At 42.9% G+C, this 18,839-nt stretch overlaps 2 protein-coding genes across 3 annotated transcripts in view; both read left to right on the forward strand.

Annotated features, from left to right (window-relative positions):
• The first annotated feature begins 703 nt into the window (after positions 1-703).
• Positions 704-5,351, forward strand: rpia (ribose 5-phosphate isomerase A (ribose 5-phosphate epimerase)). 2 transcript variants are annotated; one of them, XM_055057135.1, is made up of 10 exons: positions 704-1,195; positions 1,594-1,654; positions 1,959-2,014; positions 2,223-2,282; positions 2,353-2,417; positions 2,494-2,562; positions 2,662-2,803; positions 3,232-3,309; positions 3,672-3,771; positions 3,869-5,351. In XM_055057135.1, the coding sequence occupies exons 1-10, from the start codon at positions 1,001-1,003 to the stop codon at positions 3,964-3,966; spliced, it is 924 nt and encodes a 307-aa protein (XP_054913110.1). In that variant the 5' UTR covers positions 704-1,000; the 3' UTR covers positions 3,967-5,351. The 2 variants fall into 2 exon arrangements, with proteins under 2 accessions (XP_054913110.1, XP_054913111.1); XM_055057136.1 differs by lacking the exon at positions 3,232-3,309.
• Positions 5,352-6,346: 995 nt separating this feature from the next.
• Positions 6,347-18,839, forward strand: part of eif2ak3 (eukaryotic translation initiation factor 2-alpha kinase 3) — a 36,132-nt gene continuing 23,639 nt past the window's right edge. The window contains exon 1 of the mRNA XM_055057134.1: positions 6,347-6,883. Coding sequence (XP_054913109.1) covers positions 6,570-6,883 — 314 coding nt within the window. The 5' untranslated portion in view covers positions 6,347-6,569. The remainder of the gene's footprint in view (positions 6,884-18,839) is intronic.

Genomic DNA, 18,839 nt, shown 5'->3' on the forward strand with positions numbered 1-18,839 from the left:
TTTGTACAAAGTACTTGTCAAAGACTTTAGAAACACTAGAAAGCTCGTCTGTAATTATCACAGCGGTATCTGTTCGCAATTCTGCAATTACCTGTGGAAGTGTGCTGAAAGGACAAGATGCACAGTGAATTACCTTTTCTTAGAACTTGAATTTGCCTCTCCAGTGAACTTCAGCTGAATAGCTGTTTTTCGCATCGTTTCTCATCTTCCCCTCCACGCTTCTGCTTCCTGTGATGGAGGGTGTCGCCGCAGTCGGCTCTTTATCTACAAAGACATTCAGACCTTAACTGACTGAGGAGCCATAAAACATTTTCAGACAGATTTACTAAAAATGACACATTTAGTCTTGCATTTAAAACGCTTTGTTGAGTGTGGCGAGTCTTCATATTTGTTTCATTTGTCTTTTGAAAAAGGTGTGAAGAAAAACAAATCATTTGAAGACTGTAGCTGATTTTATTTGACAATCATCTGAGAGGAAGGAGAAGGCAGAGAAAAGGGCTCTCCATCATTCTCTCTGTTGAAAATAAGAACACTGTCAACATTTATTGACTAGTTCCAGAATATTCAATTATTTTAATTATTTTTTTATTTTATTTTAACAAATATATCTGAGATTGAAAGGAATAGTTTACTCTGTTAAACAGAATAGTCGTCATAGTTTGTTGTTACCATGGCAACAGGGTTTTTTTTTCTTTTGGTGCTGTTGTGAAGCGTCACTAATACAATCAAATAAAATGCAACAGCGGCACGTGTTTGTTTTTGCAGCGTCCACGTGGCGTCGCTGTTTCACCGTAACTTGCCGACGAACCGCTACAAAGCGGGCAGTACAAGAAAACCGCCGTTAATACGTGACCAGAGGAGTCTCCCGTTTGACTCGTGACCGACTGTCTGGAGGAATGGCGGACGCTTCTGTCTGACCGTCAGTCCGTCCGCGCGCTGGCGCGTGCGTGTGTTGTGTTGTTTTTTGTTTTTTTGTTGTTTTTTTTTTGTGGGGCGGGTCATGACACTCCAGAGGTGGGTGTTCCTCCGTAAGCTCACAGCTGCTGCTGCTGCTTCTTCTTCTTCTTCGTCTTCTCCTCCATCCTCCCTGAGGTGTCGCACACACGTGCTGAGGTTCAGTCAGTCCGCAGCCGCCGACATGGCAGAGGAGGCGAAGAAACTAGCAGCGTACACCGCCGTGGACAACAACGTCCAGGTACGGCGGACCTCCGTGTCGCTGTTAGCTAACAAGCGGACATGTTCACGTTTTTCTTGAATTGTGTGTGAAGTGCAGCCGCTAGGCTCAGCCTGTTAGCATAGTTAGCCTAATTCCCAGTTCAGTGCACGTTGTGCCATGTTGCTGTATTGGTGTTCTCTAACTTGGAGGATTTTAAAGCGACTTCGCTGAGTGTTATGCGGACTTGTTCTCAGCTGCTGAGCTAACTGTTCTGCTGTAAGGTCCAAGTACACAACAGCATAGTTAGGTTAGGTGAATACTTTCTGAGAGCACTGGAAGTGGAAATACTGTGTGCAAAGGCACGTTTATACGCATGCGCATTTTTGCTGATCTTTAAATGTGTAAAATATCAAATGGTTGAATGGGTTGTTTTCCAGAACAATCAGGTGGTGGGAGTGGGCAGTGGGTCGACCATCGTGTATGCTGTGGACCGGTTAGGTGAGTCAAGCCTCCATAAGCCTTGATTAAGTCCCCTGAAATTCCGTCTAGTCAAAGTTTTATCAGGGTAATGCATTAACAATATGTTTCTCTGACACCTTCGTATGCAGTGGAATGTAGTAGATTAGAGTGGAGCTGAAAGTGATGCTTATTTTAGTTAAGAAGCTGTTGCTTCTGCACATTCTTCCTTGTTCACAACAGAACTGAATAGTTGAACGATTCAGTTTAGTTATTAAAATTGCCTCTTGAATTCTCTTTCTCTCTCTCTCTGTCCATCTGTTCTCGTGCGTGTCATCCGACGCAGCCGAGAGAGTTCGACAGGAAAAGCTCAACATTGTGTGCGTGCCCACCTCCTTCCAGGTCAGTCCAAAACACCCAAAGCACTCAAGTCTCACTCGACTCAGCAACGTGAACGCTTGAGTGTTCACAAATGTTCTGAAGAAGTTGCCACATGATAACCATGTCTTGCTCAAACGTTTCCACAGAGCAATGTGGTTTGGAGTTTAGCCTGTCACGATGGCATAGTAATGCAAGTTGTCAAACCGAAGCGCTCTCTCTCCTCCCACAGGCTCGACAGCTAATCCTGCAGCACGGCCTGGCGCTGTCGGACCTGGAAAGACACCCAGAGGTATGATGAGCGTCAGCATAACGCCGGCGGAAGCCAAACGCGGCAGTAACTGTGCGTTTCCTGTGCTCAGCTGGACGTGGCGATCGACGGTGCGGACGAAGTGGACGCTGAGCTCACGCTGATAAAAGGCGGCGGGTGAGAGTGTTCAGCCGCAGACGGCTCGGCTCGAGGCCCTCCGACCTTTCTGACCCGTCCTCTCTCCGTTTTGCAGCGGCTGTCTCACTCAGGAGAAGATCGTCGCCGGCAACTCCAAATGTTTCGTCGTCATTGCTGACTACAGGTCTGTATCGGCCAGTAAGAGTGGTGGGAATGTTTTTTTGTCCAGCTTTTAAAATCGCTTGGCTCACGGAAATTTTTATTTATTTTTTTGTCGTCCCAGAAAGGATTCCAGAGCTCTGGGGGAGCAGTGGAAGAAGGGCGTTCCCATCGAGGTCATCCCCATGGCGTATGTTCCCGTCTCCAGGGTGATAGCTAAGCGTTTTGGAGGGGAGGTCAATTTAAGGATGGCGGTCAGTAAAGCAGTAAGTAGGATCAATCTTTTTTTCTCACTTTAGCGTCTCTTGCAGAAGTACTTTTCTTTGTTGTTTTCACTTGAGTTCTTCCAGTGAATTTCTTAACAGTTGAATTTTCAGTCTAAGGTTGTAAATTAGGACTGGGTACAGATAAGAACCTCAATTCAATTTTGAGTCGCATTTTGATTCAGTATTAAGTTAGATTCCGTCGTTGGTAGAACACAAATAATTCATCAGAATCCATCGTTTTATGTATTATTTTCTTATTTTTCCTGCCCATGCTACGTTCCGTCCTTTGCTGGCTCTTTAACTCCAGGAATAAACCTGATCCTCTTTCATTTTTGTGCTCACTATTGTTTTTTTTTTTTTTTTTTTTTTTTTTTTTTTTTTTTTTGTCCTTTTACATTATTTAAAAGAAATCTTTATATTCATAATAGACAGAGCAAAGTCAGGGAGGAGACATTAGATCAGAGGCCAGCAGCAGAGACGATGATGATGATGAAGGGTCTTCTGAGGTAAGGACAGATTATGTCCAGGCAGGTTTCAGGACAGGTGGATTACTCTTAGAATTACTCTCATTCACAATCCAGAGAGTTTTTATTAGAGCTGGCATAGACAGCATCCTGTCTGATTTCACATTTAAAGAAATAGACTTCAGAAATATTAGCTTCTTACATTTCTGCAGCAAATGAGGGGAGGGGGGACAAAGAAAATTGAAAAAAAAGTTTTTTTGTACTTAAGCTCTAAAAGTGACCAGCGGTGGTACACTGATGTCCAGCGCAGACACGCCCAGAGACCCGGGTTAGGTGACACAGTCGGGCTTTCGCTGCTCCTTTCACTCTGATCGAAACCAGGCCGTGTGCTTTCTGGCTCGCAGGGTCCCATCGTCACCGACAACAGCAACTTCATCCTGGACTGGAAGTTTGAGCACGTCCACAACTGGAGCGAGGTCAACACTGCCATCAAGATGATTCCTGGTGAGGAACGCTGGCCACGTAAAATCCCCAGAAAAGTTGAGCGAACATTCAAAATGTTTTGATTTCTGATGGCATTGAGTCGGTTTCCGTGTCGTAGGTGTGGTGGAGACGGGGCTCTTTGTCCACATGGCCGAACGGGCGTACTTTGGGATGGAAGACGGAAGTGTGAAGGTGCGGAAGGCTCCCATCAACTAATGAGTTGGCTGCAGGCTCCGCCCACAAAGTGCCAGCTCACAACCCAACCCCAGCTACAGCAGGGAAGCTCTCTTACCTCGCTAAAGAAGTTCCAAACGAAGAACTGATTTACTTTCACATTCAGAAGGTTCTGCTTCTGATTTTATGTTTTTTTGTTGTTGTTTTTGTTTTAAGTGCCTGATGAGAAAAAGCCAGCTGGCAGATTTTACTGTTGGAGGAGTTTGACTGAACAGACGCAGAACTGGGTTTTAAAGCTGAGCGGGTCACCGGAGTTTGGCTGAATAAAACAAAGCTGTGCCTTTTTGATTTTAAAACTACATTTAAAAATCTTAACTGCATGTGTCGCGTTAGTGTAATGATAAAAAATGCACAAAAAAGCACAGATCAGAGCTCAAGAATGAAGCAGTTGGGTTTGAACCTTTAGATGCAGCAGCATGCAATCTGTCAAAACAAACTCTGACGTACCATAAAAAGCAAAGGTGAGCCGTAAAATGTTCCCTCTAACAAAGCAGAAACGACACATTCTTCTGAGAAGCTCGATGTTCAACAAGAACACTCTGTGGCATTCGTCATTTTGTGGCTCATTTTCCATTTCTGTGTCAAAAGGAAAAGAGCGAGAGAAGTTGAAAAGGTTTAGAAAATGCTGGCGGTTTCCTCCTCGGTTGCATCAACTCCTCTTGCAGACGAGTCAGCTGAGAAGAACGCAACTTCACGGTTTGCCGCATAAACTCTATTGTGTGATTGTTTTGTGCCTGTGGCGAACTTGGGTTACAGTTTCTCTTCACACCAGGTCTTTGGGAGCAGGAAGTCTTGTGCCATAAGCTTATTTTAAAAATGAAAACCAGTGATGATGGTGATAAATTAAAAATTACCTTCCAACACAAATATAGTGGGCAAATCTCAAAAACGGAGGTTTGTGTTGCTGTTTCCATCTTTCAAATAGATCAGGTTGCCTCTTAAAGCCCTATTTTAATTCTCTTTTATAGGCTTTTACTGTCATAGTTTGCATCTGTTTTAAACTGGTGATGCAGTGCCTCATACTGTAACATGCAAGCATCAAATTTCTAACTGTGGGAGACTGAAAACTGAAATGTTTTCAGTTTCCAAAAAGTTACTGTTGAATTGAAACCGTGAAAGTTGTCTGTGACGCTGCAGTAAAGTTTCTGAAGTGAAAAGCTATGCTTTAAAAACATAATGAACAAAAACTACACTGTGCATGAATACTTTTGCACCAGCAACACTTTCTTTTTTTAACCAGTTGACTGTGATTTGTTTTTTCTTTTTCTTGTAACCCATACAGGACCAAATTATAACCCATGCTTGTTTTATGTCTGAATTGTTGGAACATAATTTGCTCCAATAAAAGTTGAGTGTGAAAAAAATTATTCATGATCCAAATAATTATTATAGTTATTTATATTTGTTGAAGTTTCATATTGTGAAAATAAACCGAGATGAATGAAATGTTACGTCAAGACGAGGCTTTCAAGCATTTTCAACATTTTGTAAAGTTCACTGCTTTTCTTGTCTTAACTAAAATAATGGAGTTTACAGACTAAAACGTATTTAGAAAGTGCAGTAAATGCAGATTTTACCTTGATTTAAATTATGATTTATAGCAAAACAGAAACACTATTAAAGCTCTGTAGATGCTCTAAACTAATTGTACAGAAGTCTCAGATTTTAAATTGAATGTCGCTCTGTGACCAGGAGGTGGCGCTCGAAACACAAACATCACAGATGGCAGCGAACAGCTCACTTTTATATACAGTGACTCACTGAAGTCATTCGAGAAAAAAGTTGCTTTCCTGATTAAATTTGTGTAAAGTGGCGGCGGAGACATTAAGTAATGCAGGTATTATGTCACTACACTTAATTTATTTAGAGAAACAACTCGTGACCAGGAACTGTACCGCTGTAACCTTAAGCCACGTTGAAGATTTTATGTTGACTGGGCCTGACAACCACGCTGAGTGACATCTCAATGAACCAATCCAGCTCATCCAAGATGTCCGAATCAACCAATGGCGTCATTGCTTCTCGAAACGGCCTCTCTATTGGACGGAAAGCCGCACATCCGACCAACCGGCAACCCTCAGCAGGAACTGCCATCAGGGACTTTTTTGCGTCAGCTCCGACAGGATGCATGCGTCTACGTCACAGGCAGCGAATCAGCCAATGGCGGTCACTGTTTGGAGGGGCTGGTTCGCTCTGAGCCCGCCCCTTTGACTGACGCATATCTAATCCAATCAGATTCTGCTTAGTGTGCGAGGACACGTGATTGGCAGTAAATTGCGCAATGAGATAACAATATTTTCAATGTGATGGCGAGAATGATTTTTAGTGTCCAATCCCAGTGTAGAAACAAGGCGGGATTTAAGGTAACCAAGGCAAGACTCAGTTTAGTATAAAGGGAATAACATGGTGTCCCAGAGGCTGTTTATGTTTACTTAAAGAACACGTTCAAGTGGGGCGTATTTCCAGACGCAGAGACATTTTTTTTATAACGTTTCAGTTTTTTACACTTTCATTATTTTCATGTTCAGGTTTACTTGCTTAGTGGCACGTAAATCAGCTACTTTACTAATGTGCCAGTCTTACAAATGGAAAGGGGGCTTCACTTTGGAAGCGTGAGCATTACCCTGGTGCTCCTCCTGCTGCTGCTGCTGCTGAAGGCGCTCATAGGGTTCGGGACTTCCGAAGCTCAGGGCTCCGCCACCGGACTGGAGCCGGGGTCCGACAGCCGGGGTTCGGCGGCGACCTCGGTAAAACATGGTGCCGCGGAGGAGTTCTGCATGGAGAACACGGGCAGCGCGGTCACTGGAGCTGACGTGACGGTGGAGGACGACGAGAACTGGTCTGCAGGGGAGGCCGAAGAGTCCCGGGGAGAAAGTGACGGAAATGTTCGACCGACGAGGTAATTACAGCACGGACACTTATAGAGCCACAGAGCTAGTAGCTGGAAACCCATTATCGGACACTGTCGTTTAAGACCTGGAAACTCATACTATTAACCAGAGTGACACACCAGCCTGTTCATATTTAAAGCTAAGCAAAGATAGAATGTTGAAATAAAAAAGTTAAAACAACCATTTACTGTGTTTTGACACACTTTCGGAGTATCCTTCCGCCATAGTGCTGCACAGAAGTTATTGTTTATCTACCTGGTATCGACTCATAAACTGCTTTTTAATTTCCAATTTTACTGTATAATTCATCATCTGAATTGAAAATGTGCGGAGAACTAAATGACAAAAGACTGGTGAAATACACCAGCGGACTGTCCGAGATGAAAACTGAGATAAGCGCGATGTTGACAAGTGTGTCCGAAAATGGGTTTGGGGAGTTTTTGTGTCAATATAACTGCGCCGTTTGGTGTCGCCATTCGTTCGGGGTCAGCTAGTCGTTATTCTTCATAGATATACACAAATAACAGAAGTTTTCCTTTCGATCAGAAACATGCAGTGGAAAGTTCCTGCTCTGCAGTCTGCCCAAGGCGTGTTTGTAACAGTTAACTAGAAAATGTGTATGGAGCGCCAATAGTGCCGCAATGTTGCATGCAAATGTTTTTTTTTTCCCCAAACAAAAAGTAAACTTGAAATAAATGCACATGTTAGATATGTGAAATATCTAACATGTGTATTTTTTCAAGTTTATTTGCACCTGTTAGAGATATAAAATATCTAACATGTGATATTTTTGTGTAATTATTCCGAAAAATGAATGAAATGGGTAATCAGATCCGACCAGTTTACATGCAAAACAAGTCAAATTTAGACCAAATACTTTGACAAGTGTAATGCTAGCCCAGCTCACACAGATGACCTGATATTGTTTATAAATTCATAGATTGTTCATAGTAAAAGTGACATAATAAGGCTTTTTGTGAATATAGTATGTTTTCTTTTGTTGGATATATTTAAGTCATTTTCAGTCTAATTTAAACCCTGACCATAGCATCACTACTTTTGTTAGGCCCTTGTTTACTATTTCAATATCGCGAGGTAATATTTTAATTGTTAAGCAAATTTTTCTGCTTTTGGACCAGGGTCCTGAACTGACTTGTAATTACAGTTTTTTGAGGCGTGTTGAAAGTTGTTTTGACTGAGTGTGTCTTGTCCCATTTTTGCTGTCCAGTTTTGAGGTTTCAAAAACCGACTAAACAGTTTCCCAGGTTTACATAAATGTGGCATTATTAATAGTCTAATACCTGCAAACTTTTTGTTGCTTTGTCTCTTTCATGTCCTTATTTTACTTCAACTATGACTGTTACTCCTCTGGCAGCGTTGCTCTATAAAGACCTCGTTACGTTTCCAATCCGGTGGAAGCCTTCCTCCTCACTTGGTAACAGAGGAAGCATCTCATGCTGCGGTGTGTATAGCCTCCTGTCAGCTGCTTAGGTAAATCTGTCGGTTTATGCTATTAACAATCAGTTCACGTTGAGTTTTGGAGAAGACAATGACTGCGGATTGAAGGATATAGAAGAACATGAAAGCTGTTTTCAGGGTGACTTTTAATCTGTCAGGATGTAAACTTCTTCCAGGGTACGGAGTTGTACTTGTGCTGTTCTTACTGTGTCATCAGTGAAAATCCACCGAAAAGCTTTTAGTCAGAAGTTGAATGTCTCACCTAGACCACACAGCAGCTGCTGCCTGAAGTGAGCTGTAGCGCTGGGCACACTGGGTGCAGCACCGATACTGTCTTCCTTGGTAAACAGGAGGTTCAACGCCCACTTTAGGTGTTTGCTGCAGTGTGTTCCTATTATGGTATTTATTTATTTCCCACAGACCATTGTTAGGTTGGCTGAGATACAGCCTCATGGACCCTGATTATTCCAGTGTCCTTTTCTTTTTCTTCTTCTTCTTCGGTGCTGGAAGTGTAAAATGTCCTACACTAAATTATTCTCTATGTAATATTCCAAACATTCTGTTAATCTTTCATTCAGGAGCTTGACTGAAGTTATCAAAGTGGAGACCTTGTTGGAGAGTTGGTTGAACCTTTTGAAGATTTCCAGCACCCTTTCTGAACTTCATGTTCAAATTTATTGGATTCACTTTGGCAGTTCAAAACGCAGTCCTGGGTATGGGGGTGCGTGTGTGTCAGAGCGATCGGGCGAATGTGGCTCTGGTGTAAAACGATTTGTGTGGTCAGTATGTCTAGAAAAGCGCTTTATAACTTCAGTGCTTTTATCAAAGTCTGTCCATTTAACCTTTCCCTCATGTTAAAGCTCTATGATGACACCCGACGAGACTCGGCCTGATAGGAAATTCCAATTATGTGATAACCTCGAGTGAGATTAACATAATGTTACGGTAGTAGAAAAGGTTTAAGTGAGTGCATAACATGATTACAGAGCTAAGTGCTTTTGTTTTTAAAAATTAAAGGTCAACACTTGCTCCTGCTGCCTGTAAAAATAATATACAATGCGGTCTGCGTATTTGTGGGTGTTAGAGACCAGCTAAAATTTGTGAATATTTGAGACTACCTCGAAGACACTTAATAGTTCTAACACCAAATACACGTTAATATGCGTTAAAATTCACAGTTGAAACCATCTTGGTGAGCTAACGTCCACCATTTTACTCATATCCGCTCTTAGGGGTTCAGCCAATCAGCCGAAAGGAAAATAAATAGAGCTTCTGAATTAGTATAACAAGTTAATGTAGCAAAATAATATAAGCTAACATAAGTATAACAAGCTTATGCTAAGTTAACATAACTATAACAAGTTTGTATAAGTATTCAAACGAACATAAATATAACAGACTAATGTAAGCTAACATAAGTATGACAAGCTACATCTAGCTAATGTACATAAAACAAGCAGCTAGAAGCTAAACTAGGTATGACATGCTAATATGACCTCACACAAATGTAACATGCTAATGCACCCTGGCTTTAAAAAGGTATTTGGTTTTATTTAATTATTTTTAGACAATTTTGAATGCAGTGACATCTTTACAGATGAACTCGAGCTAAACCTAAATCTTAAAAAAAACACACACACAAAAACAGTCTGGTCATTTCAGCCAATTTCACTGAATTGACTTTAAAAGCACTGGTAAAAGAGGACGTTTTAAAGTCTGCTAAAAACAACAACAAACTGGGTGTTACATCCTCACCTTGGTAAAACCATCTGAGTCCTGCTGTCTCCTGGTTAGGAGTCACTGAGAGAGAATGCTACACTGATAGGAAAACCTCCTGAACGTTCATCCTGGTGGTGGTCACACCCTGCTCCCTCTCTGCACCTTCTGCACCTCCTCCGCCTCTCATCATGTCACTTTCCGTGTCACATTCTTAACTTATTCTTTTCCGAATGTCAGCTGTGAGCGTTTAGAAAAGGCTTCAATTTCCACTTTACCTTAAATGCTTCGATTCATTTCTCCACAAGTTTAGGAACAACATTTTCTCACCAGAACACAAACAAGTCGAATGTAGAATCTTTTTGTTAAAAACTTAGAAATAATATATATATATTTTTTTTTAAAAAACACTTTTCAGGGGCTGAATGTGGGTGTTAAAACATGCAGAGAGCGTCTGCAGCTCATCCATCTGCATGTCTCTGTTGGATTGTGTCTCCCCCTGAAATGATTCTCTTTGTCTCTCGCCCTTTTGAGTTTAGTCTCGCTCACATCTTACCCTTTGCTTCTTCACCCGACGCTCTCATACATACACATCGCTTTTTAATGTCACCCCTCGGGTATATAGTCTGCTGCATGCAGCATGCAGTCTTCCCACCTGTCTGGAGACGGGAGCGCACGCTCTCCGCTGGCTTTTCTTCTTGGCACCAGAATTAGGTTGTTGGTTTTTTGGAAGCTCGTCTTTCAGTGGAGTTCAAAAACAAACTGCTGCGGCTCAAACATACATTCATTTTCTAAGGGGATGTCAGACATAAATCTTGTTGCACAAATAAGAATTTTAGACATCTCATCATTTTTGAACTATTTTGATTTCTAAGTTTGAAAAAAAAAATTGTGATTTTGTGTAATTTTTCTAAATGGTTTTTGGGTTTTATTAAAATTGTCATCTAAGAATTAAAAGTTTTAAAACCATAAAGAACTCATTACCTTACCTGAGCATGACAATTAAGATCATAATTCAATTTTTATCATAAGTTTTACTATCTCTTTAGGTCAGGAAGACCCAATTCTCATTCTGTTGCTATAAGTTTGTTTCCTAAACATCTTGTAAAAAGAATACCTCAAACTCATTTTTATGTTTATATTTTTAACGTTTTCATCACATTATCACAACGGAAGACTGAGCTTTTTTTTCCTTTTTTCGGTCAACTATGCCTCATGATATTGAAATTATATAATTTTACACTTGCTTATCACCATACTAAGAGTTTTACCATTTCATTTGTTAGATGGCGAAATGTTAAAACATCGTTCTATTGCGACATCTCAAAATGTTGGAAATAATACGAAACAATTTTAAAGGTGAGATTTTCAGCTCTTCATCTCAAAGCAAAGTTTCACATTTGTTTTCTTGGAGTGACTGATGAATGTAAAGGGATTACTGCTTTTTGTTATGGTAAAAGTTTCATTATTTCATTGTGTTGAGATCGGATATTAAACTTGCAGTGGTAATGCTTCCAGTGTTGTCTTCATTGAGTTTTTGCTGGGATCACGGCGTCACTAACTCTGTTTCAGACCGTCGTTTTGCTACCTGATCTGCACACGTTCTTTGCACCTCACATTCCAGTAAAACAAACACACACAAAAAAACAACCTCCAGACATGATGAAGATGGGTGGAGCGTGAAGACAGCTGCAGAAGCAGCAGGAGTGTGCAGTGCAGACAGTCGTGCCACATGACCTTCCAGAGTCCATTTGATCTGACAAATGTGTTGCTCAGCCGAGTCCGATGCGGGCAACATGTTGGGGACGGTCCACAGCAGATTTGCTTGTATTTAAATCATTGAATGAACTGAGTGAAGATTCAATAAAGACCACAGAGCAGGTCTTCGTTCCAATTTTAATTATTTATTTATTTTTTCATTTTTCGCTGAAATATATGTCTTTTTCATTTGGTCGTTCATGCTAATTAAAAACGCCCACAATCACACATCTGTGTGAACAAGCCACGGCCCCAAAGGCGACTCATGGACGCAGAAGAAGAACGTAGACATCAGGTAGCAGCGCACTGCTTACGGACTTATGAATGGACGACGCCGTCCATGAATACATTTTGAAATGATCGAAGTTTCGTCGGTTGGGGCTGCTCAGACTGCCGTGAAAAAGTCGGACATGTGTCCACTTTACCCGTCGTGTAAACGTAGCCTTATGCATTGCTCACGCGAGAGCTGCGAGTTGAACGCCACGCTCCGTTTGGTTCCGCAATCTCAACTTCATGCTCTGAAAACCAAAAACCGAAAGAATCAAGAGGTTTTTTTTTGCTGTTTTTGCGATAAGAATCTGAAAAATCACTTCACTTTTAAAGCAAGTTGTTTTCAGACAGCTTTGCTGCTCCAAACTTACGGAGACTCGAAATAAAAATAAAAAGAGTAACTTAAAACAGAGGAAGTTAACCTCTGTTTAATGGTTTCAATAGCTGTGAAACCATCAAGGATTTCTCCTCAGTGTGAATGAGGTCAGCCACGACCTCGTCCCACCGCTCCTTTCAGTACTTCACCATCAGCCTCCTCCTTTCCAATCCAAACAATCCTGTGACATCTCTTATTAAATCATAATTCAGTTTCACTGTTGAATTTGCTTAAGCATGCCGTAACTCTTTATCCGCTCTGGTTTTATGTTTGCTGACAGAATCACAACTTAAACCACCCGGATAAATTTACCTCATTCCAAACACGATCACTTCAAACACATCCTCGCATCCAGGTGTCAACATCTTTTTCTCAAAGTTTGATATTTACAGTTGTTGTCTTTTTCATCCCCTCCGTACTTCCCCCCACCATCCATCACTGTACCTGTAATCTATAAATATTCTAGATGTCTGCTTTGATCCGGTTTTCACATGGTGACGCGCGGCGCTCTTGTGTCGCCTTGTCAGCTGTCACCCCACCTTTCCTCTGCCATCGGTGCGTCGGAGCCTCGCGCTCCGGAAGCTCGGCGACGCACCTGTCGGCGTGTTCGCCTGCACGTTTTGAACCCGTTTTCGTGTGCACATGCGGCGGTCCTTCCCAGCTTTGATGCTCCGTCTCCCGGGGCCCTCCGCTGGGGCAACGGCGCAGCTCAGCTCAGGGAGCACTTCCAGGTGAGACTAGAGAGGACGGTCGCTTTGTGTGAACCAACTACCCTCACCACCAACCTTTCACCCCCCACCTCTCTCTCACACATCAATCTACACACACACACACACACACACACACACACACACACACACACACACACACACACACACACACACACACACACACACACAGTCACACCCCCAGGGCTCTGTAGCTGCAACAGCTCTTCTGGGCCGCCTTGCCCGGGAGCCGGCTTCCAACAGCCCCCACTGCTTAGCAACAGCCAATCGGCCAAGCCGGGCAACTTGTTAGCCAATTGCAAGGGAAAGATTGGGTCAGTGCTCAGAATTCGAGTTGGCCACATGGGTCTGGTTACAGTAAGGTAAAGGATGGAGTGAAGACATTCTTTTTTTAAACTTTACGGTGCTCTGCTTTCCGAAGCTGGGGGAGATGTTGTGTGGTTTATTAATAGACACTGTCCCTAAAATAACAGGTCACACTGTGGATGATTGATCTACCTGATAAGAGTCGCCTGAACTGAGTTCTTCACGGTTTTGGGGTTGTTGTTGATTTATTCACGCAGAGTTTGGATTTGTGTGACAATAAGAACAGTATCTTGATTTGTTTTCCCCTTTGTTTTCTCAGGACGCTTCTCGAGGTGGTTAGCACTTTCTCGTCTTGAGATGTGTTTAACTAATGATGCCGAGGGTTCTGGTCGTGGCGATGCGCAGCAGTCAGAAGTCACAGTCAGTGGCGGTTTTAAACGCCATTATCAGTTGGAAGGAAATTTATTAGGTCAGTGGTTATTTTGGTATGTCGGCAGGACCCGTCTCTCGCAGCACTGCAGTATGGGTGGGGCAGAGGCAGAAAGGTGTGAGTCTCCGAGAGAGGGAGAGAGAGACAGAGAGAAGGGAGCGTTTAAAAACACAGTGGGCTGAGGGTTAGTAGGACCACGCTGTCTTGTTTTCACTCTCATCGTCTCATCACTGCTTAGCAACAACCAGTCATATGTGCGGCTCGGAGCGTACTCATGGCCAATCAGCAGGTGGGAGCGTGGCGCCACAGAGTTTGGATTTTACCACGTGCGATGGGAGGAGAGAGTGATGGCAACACTTTCACATGGTGTGTGTACGTGTGTGTGTGTGTGTGTGTGTGTGTAGGAAGAGAGTTTTTTTTTCCCAGGCTAGAAGTGCAGCAACTTTTTCTTCAAACCACACCCTTTGCTCTCTGCTGCACCGCCACCGATGGATACAAGGTCGATGTTTCAAAGCAGATTGCTGTCAGTTATTCTACTGCTGAAGTCAACACCATGACTAGTAGACACCGATCCATTATGTTTGGGTTTATGGAGCAGGAAAATGGGGTTTTTGCCTTTGCATGGACCATTATGAGAATCCCACAATTCCCCTGCTACTGACAAGTGTACACCTTGAGTAAAGTTATTTATTTCAAATAAAATTTTAAATAAAAACCGTTATGTTACGATTGCTTTTTTCGTGACAGAAAAGTTTTGGGTTTTTTTTTGTTTATGTACAGAATGTTGAATTTTGCAATGTAATACGGTAATATTAATGTTATTTGAGATTCATTTGAACAATCTTTGGCTCAAAATTGAGTCGTGGTTTCTGGTATTGTGCAAAGTATACCTCTATTATGGGGACAGGTGGCAGTCTTTCATGACCTGAAATCTGTCCAAAAAGCTAAACTTTTCTTGTGGTAAGGAACAGGAGAACGCATTCCTCTTTTAGCTACTGGTGTGGGAGGGGCAAAACTGTGTTACTTTTTTATATTAGGGCTCTTCTTCCTCTTATCAGCAATACTTTAAACCATAGAAATTGTATTGGAATTTTTTTTTGCTTTTTAAATTTTTTTTTAACAGTTGTTATGTTTCCATCCAATTGTCATGCAAAGTTTGAGCGAACGCTTAAATTTAAAACGGGAGTTGGGTGTATTTCCGGCTAACAGTAAGGCTATGCCAAGCGAAATTCTGTCCGATGTTCTGCTCACTCTACACAATAAATAAACCAAACGCAGAGGCTGCAAACTTACATGAACCTCATCTAACAGAAAATGGAGAGAGTTCTCCCCATAATGCTGGAGGTTTGGACTGGGACATTTGTTTTCTCAGTCCTGCGCCTCTGGTAAGGCACAGACCCACCAGAGGGTGGATGCATTCACTTTGGGAGTCCTCCCTGCTTTGAGTCTTTTCTTTTTTGTTGCAAAAGCTGAGAGTCCCCTCAAGCGATTGTAAAAACTTTTTTACCTGTGAAATTGAGGAACTTATTTCGAATTTTGCTATTTCCATCAACTTGTTTCTAAAGCGACACTTCAAATTGCAGGTTAAAAAAAGCATGAATGGAAACATGGCTATACTGTAACTTTCTACAGCATGTTTCTACAGATAACAATAGGCTTTTAAAAACGTTACATCTTAATACTTTCAAAGTTTTCCATTGGTGTGTGTTAGGTAGAGTAAAAATACTGCTACTTCAGCTCAGTTGGGCGCGAAACGTTGAGAACAACAGAGTGGTACCGCAGTACCTCACTGTAACAATCTTACACTAGTTAGCCATGTCTAATCAGAGTATTACAGTTTTATAAATTAATTTAGCTGTCATGGCGGTCGCTAAGTCACACTTTGCCGCAGCAGCTTGCGATGCTGGTGACGCTGGGTGCGGCCAGCTCTCAGCTGCATCCACAACTTCCTCTCCACGTGCTCCCCACGCGCTCGTATTTTCATCCTGCCTCTCAGCGGCTGCACGCCGGGCAGAGCGGCAGCTCCGCGGCGGCGCCGCTACGCGCTCGGGCTGCTTCCAGTTGCATGGTTACAAGCAATCCTGCTCCGCCGTTGGCTCCCACACCGCAGAGCCGCTCGTTCATTGGACAGCCGAGAAGGGAAAACTGCGTTTCCATTGGCCGCCGAGAAGAGCGCGCAGGCTGCCGGGATTGGCCCGGCTCGGAAGCTCGCGCTCCTTGGAGACTGGCTCTGTAAACATCCTGGTTTGTTTCTGTCAATGGAGAGAGTGTTTACCAGCCGCCGAGTTTTGCCGGTGTGTGCAGTCTGAGGCTGAGCGTCTCTGAGGAGCGGAGTCTGGTGAGAGCGAGGCTAATTGGCTCTCCGCTCCGCCGTGCGCTTTGTGAATTTTTTTTCCTTTCTTTTTTTTTTTTTTTTTTTTTTTTTTTTTTTTTTGAGAAGCGCTCTGCACCATTTATGACATTTTGACAGCATCACAGACGAGCACGCACACAGCCCACAGTCTGTTGGCAGCCTCCCCTTTTTCAGTCTTTATTTTCCATTCAGATGTCTTCTTCAGTGACTCTGTCACGGTCGGCAGCAGCAACCCCACAGGCTGCATGTTATCCCTTTGGAGCCGAGCAGAGCTGCGGCGTCTCGGGGCCCCAAAGTGGTAAATAAAATCGCCTCCAGTGCTAAATGATGCAGCGGGGCTCTTTGTTTTCTGTTAGCACTATTTTGACTCCACTTCTCTCTGCCCAGATATATAAGTTATAGAGCACACACACGCACACGCACGCACACGCACACACACACACACACAACATCAAAGCACACAAACAACCTCCATCCTTTATCTGACCCACAAAGAGGTCACAGAAGCCTTTGATCGCGCCCTGAGAATCAAATCTTTTTATCTCTGGAGATGAACTCAGTGATCTCAGTGACTTTTAGATCACTTTAACATTCATAGTGCAACTTGCAGGGGACGGGCGGGGGGCTGGCCAAGCGAAGGCCGTGGCAAGCTTCCACCCTCTCAGCGAGCCGACTGCTTAGCAACAACCAATCAGCCTAATATTTTTGGCAGGGTCTCGCAGCCAATTGAGACGGCGAGAGCAGACTTTAGAGCTGTGTTTTTATTGGTGGCTGCGAGGAAAAACAATGTTTTTCTTAGCGCTCTGCACTTGAGGCTGATGATGCTTACAGCAGACTCTGAGAGATAATCTCAGCTTTAGAAGGCGTTACTAAACACATAATCCATTATTGTTTAGTGATACAGTTTGCATTTGTGTACACACTTGTAGCTCCACTTGAGCTGTGATGGGCTGTTGTGTGAGTAAAAGCAGTCGCTCCCTATTAGAAATAATCTACATTACTTTTGTAAGAGGGAACAGGAAATTTTGTTAGACTGTTATAATCAGAGATGCACCAATCTATCCGCTGGAGCTTGGAATTGGCCGATTTTTCTTGATCAGCTGGGATTTAGTTTTGGTTGTTTAAACTCTAAAAATTAGATTCCCCATGGCTGACCAGCTCTGTTTTGCTAGTTGTTAGCTTTTTCTATACTACTAACACCAGTCTATTCGGTCTAATGGACATCGGGGGAAGTAGAGAATCCAATGGGCGACCAGCCTTGGTATGCTACTCCTTAGCCTCACTGAAGGTTGCCGGTGCCATCATGTTTATAATCAGCCCAGAGAAAGGAAAGGATGAAGCCACCACTCTGTGTGCAGCAGTTCCAATTTTGGCCCTAATCCTGCACCATAGTTTCACTCAGGAAGGCTATCAGTACAACACTTCCTCCTGTGTAAATAATAACTGGTTTCTGTGTAAATAATTACACCTGCTTGCAAATGTATCAACAGTGTTAAAGTTCATAACATAGAGTTCTCACGAACACACATGTTTTTGAGATTGGAATTGTAAACGTTTCCTTTGCTCTTGGTGCCTTTTGGACTAGCATTAGCATCAAAGACCAGCTAGTCCAGATGTGAGCTTAATGAAGACTCAAAGAGTGTCATCTGCTGTAAACATTCACATAACTTTATCTCATGGAAGCTTAACCTTTGTTGACAACAACATTGGTTAGCTACCTCAGCAGTAGGTGAAGCCTCAGCAGGACTTGCTGTGGCCACCCTGGTTAAATAAAGCTAAGAGCCCATCGACGGCATCCCCTTCTTCAACAGATAAAATCAATAAGCAGGAAGTGGCCACGGGCAACAAACACTCTGGACATGACTGACAAGCGATGCGGCAGAAACCCCAACAGTTTGGTGAGGGGTGGGGTTGGATGTCTCAATTCATCCAAGTCTTCCTGCTACTAGAGGAAAAAAGAGAAGGAAGCGCAGTTAGCAGATATTGCTGTGTGAGCACATAAACAGCAATGAAAGCCATTAGTAGAATTTGCACTTGGTACTAAAAGCCTTCATCTGTATAACTATTAGGTAGAGCAGGGGAATTAATTGGATGAGGGGGGAATAAAAAGAGAGGAAAAATCCATCACCTCATTACTTCTTAAAATCTTTCCTCAAGGGTGAGGGGATCTCATGCTGTTGGAAATTCTCAGCCCATATATCATGCAAAGTAAATACTTCCACCCCCTGTGTCCTATTTCCCCCAATTCTCAGTTGTGGCTGCTCGCTGTAAGCCAGCGCTGCCTCTGAATGAAAAATGAATTCATTGAGTGTTAGGAGGGCTTTTGTGCTCTACCAACCAACCAACAACAAGAATTATTTTAGGTTCCGGAGGCTGTGGTTGTATATTTGACGCCACTGAGGTTTCACTTTCTATTCTTCACGAAGTTGGTTTTGGTGCCAGCTCATGGCTGGTAGCTCACCTGGATCCTGTTCTTAGCGATAGGACCACCATAGCTCTGCATTCCACTTCCCGTGTTTAATCATTTCTTTTTTGGTTAGGTTAATTTTAGGTCTGGTTTATTTTTTTA

Source organism: Poeciliopsis prolifica, unplaced genomic scaffold (assembly GCF_027474105.1).
Source record: "Poeciliopsis prolifica strain line A6 unplaced genomic scaffold, Auburn_PproV2 SCAFFOLD047, whole genome shotgun sequence".
Classification (NCBI taxonomy): domain Eukaryota; kingdom Metazoa; phylum Chordata; class Actinopteri; order Cyprinodontiformes; family Poeciliidae; genus Poeciliopsis; species Poeciliopsis prolifica.

What these genes read in the sequence shown, in the direction of transcription:
- rpia (XM_055057135.1), top strand. Translation starts at nt 1,001, where the DNA reads ATGACACTCCAGAGGTGGGTGTTCCTCCGTAAGCTCACAGCTGCTGCT. An exon ending in CCGTGGACAACAACGTCCAG is followed by an intron (nt 1,196 to 1,593) that starts GTACGGCGGACC and finishes GTTGTTTTCCAG; the next exon opens with AACAATCAGGTGGTGGGAGT. An exon ending in ACCTGGAAAGACACCCAGAG is followed by an intron (nt 2,283 to 2,352) that starts GTATGATGAGCG and finishes TCCTGTGCTCAG; the next exon opens with CTGGACGTGGCGATCGACGG.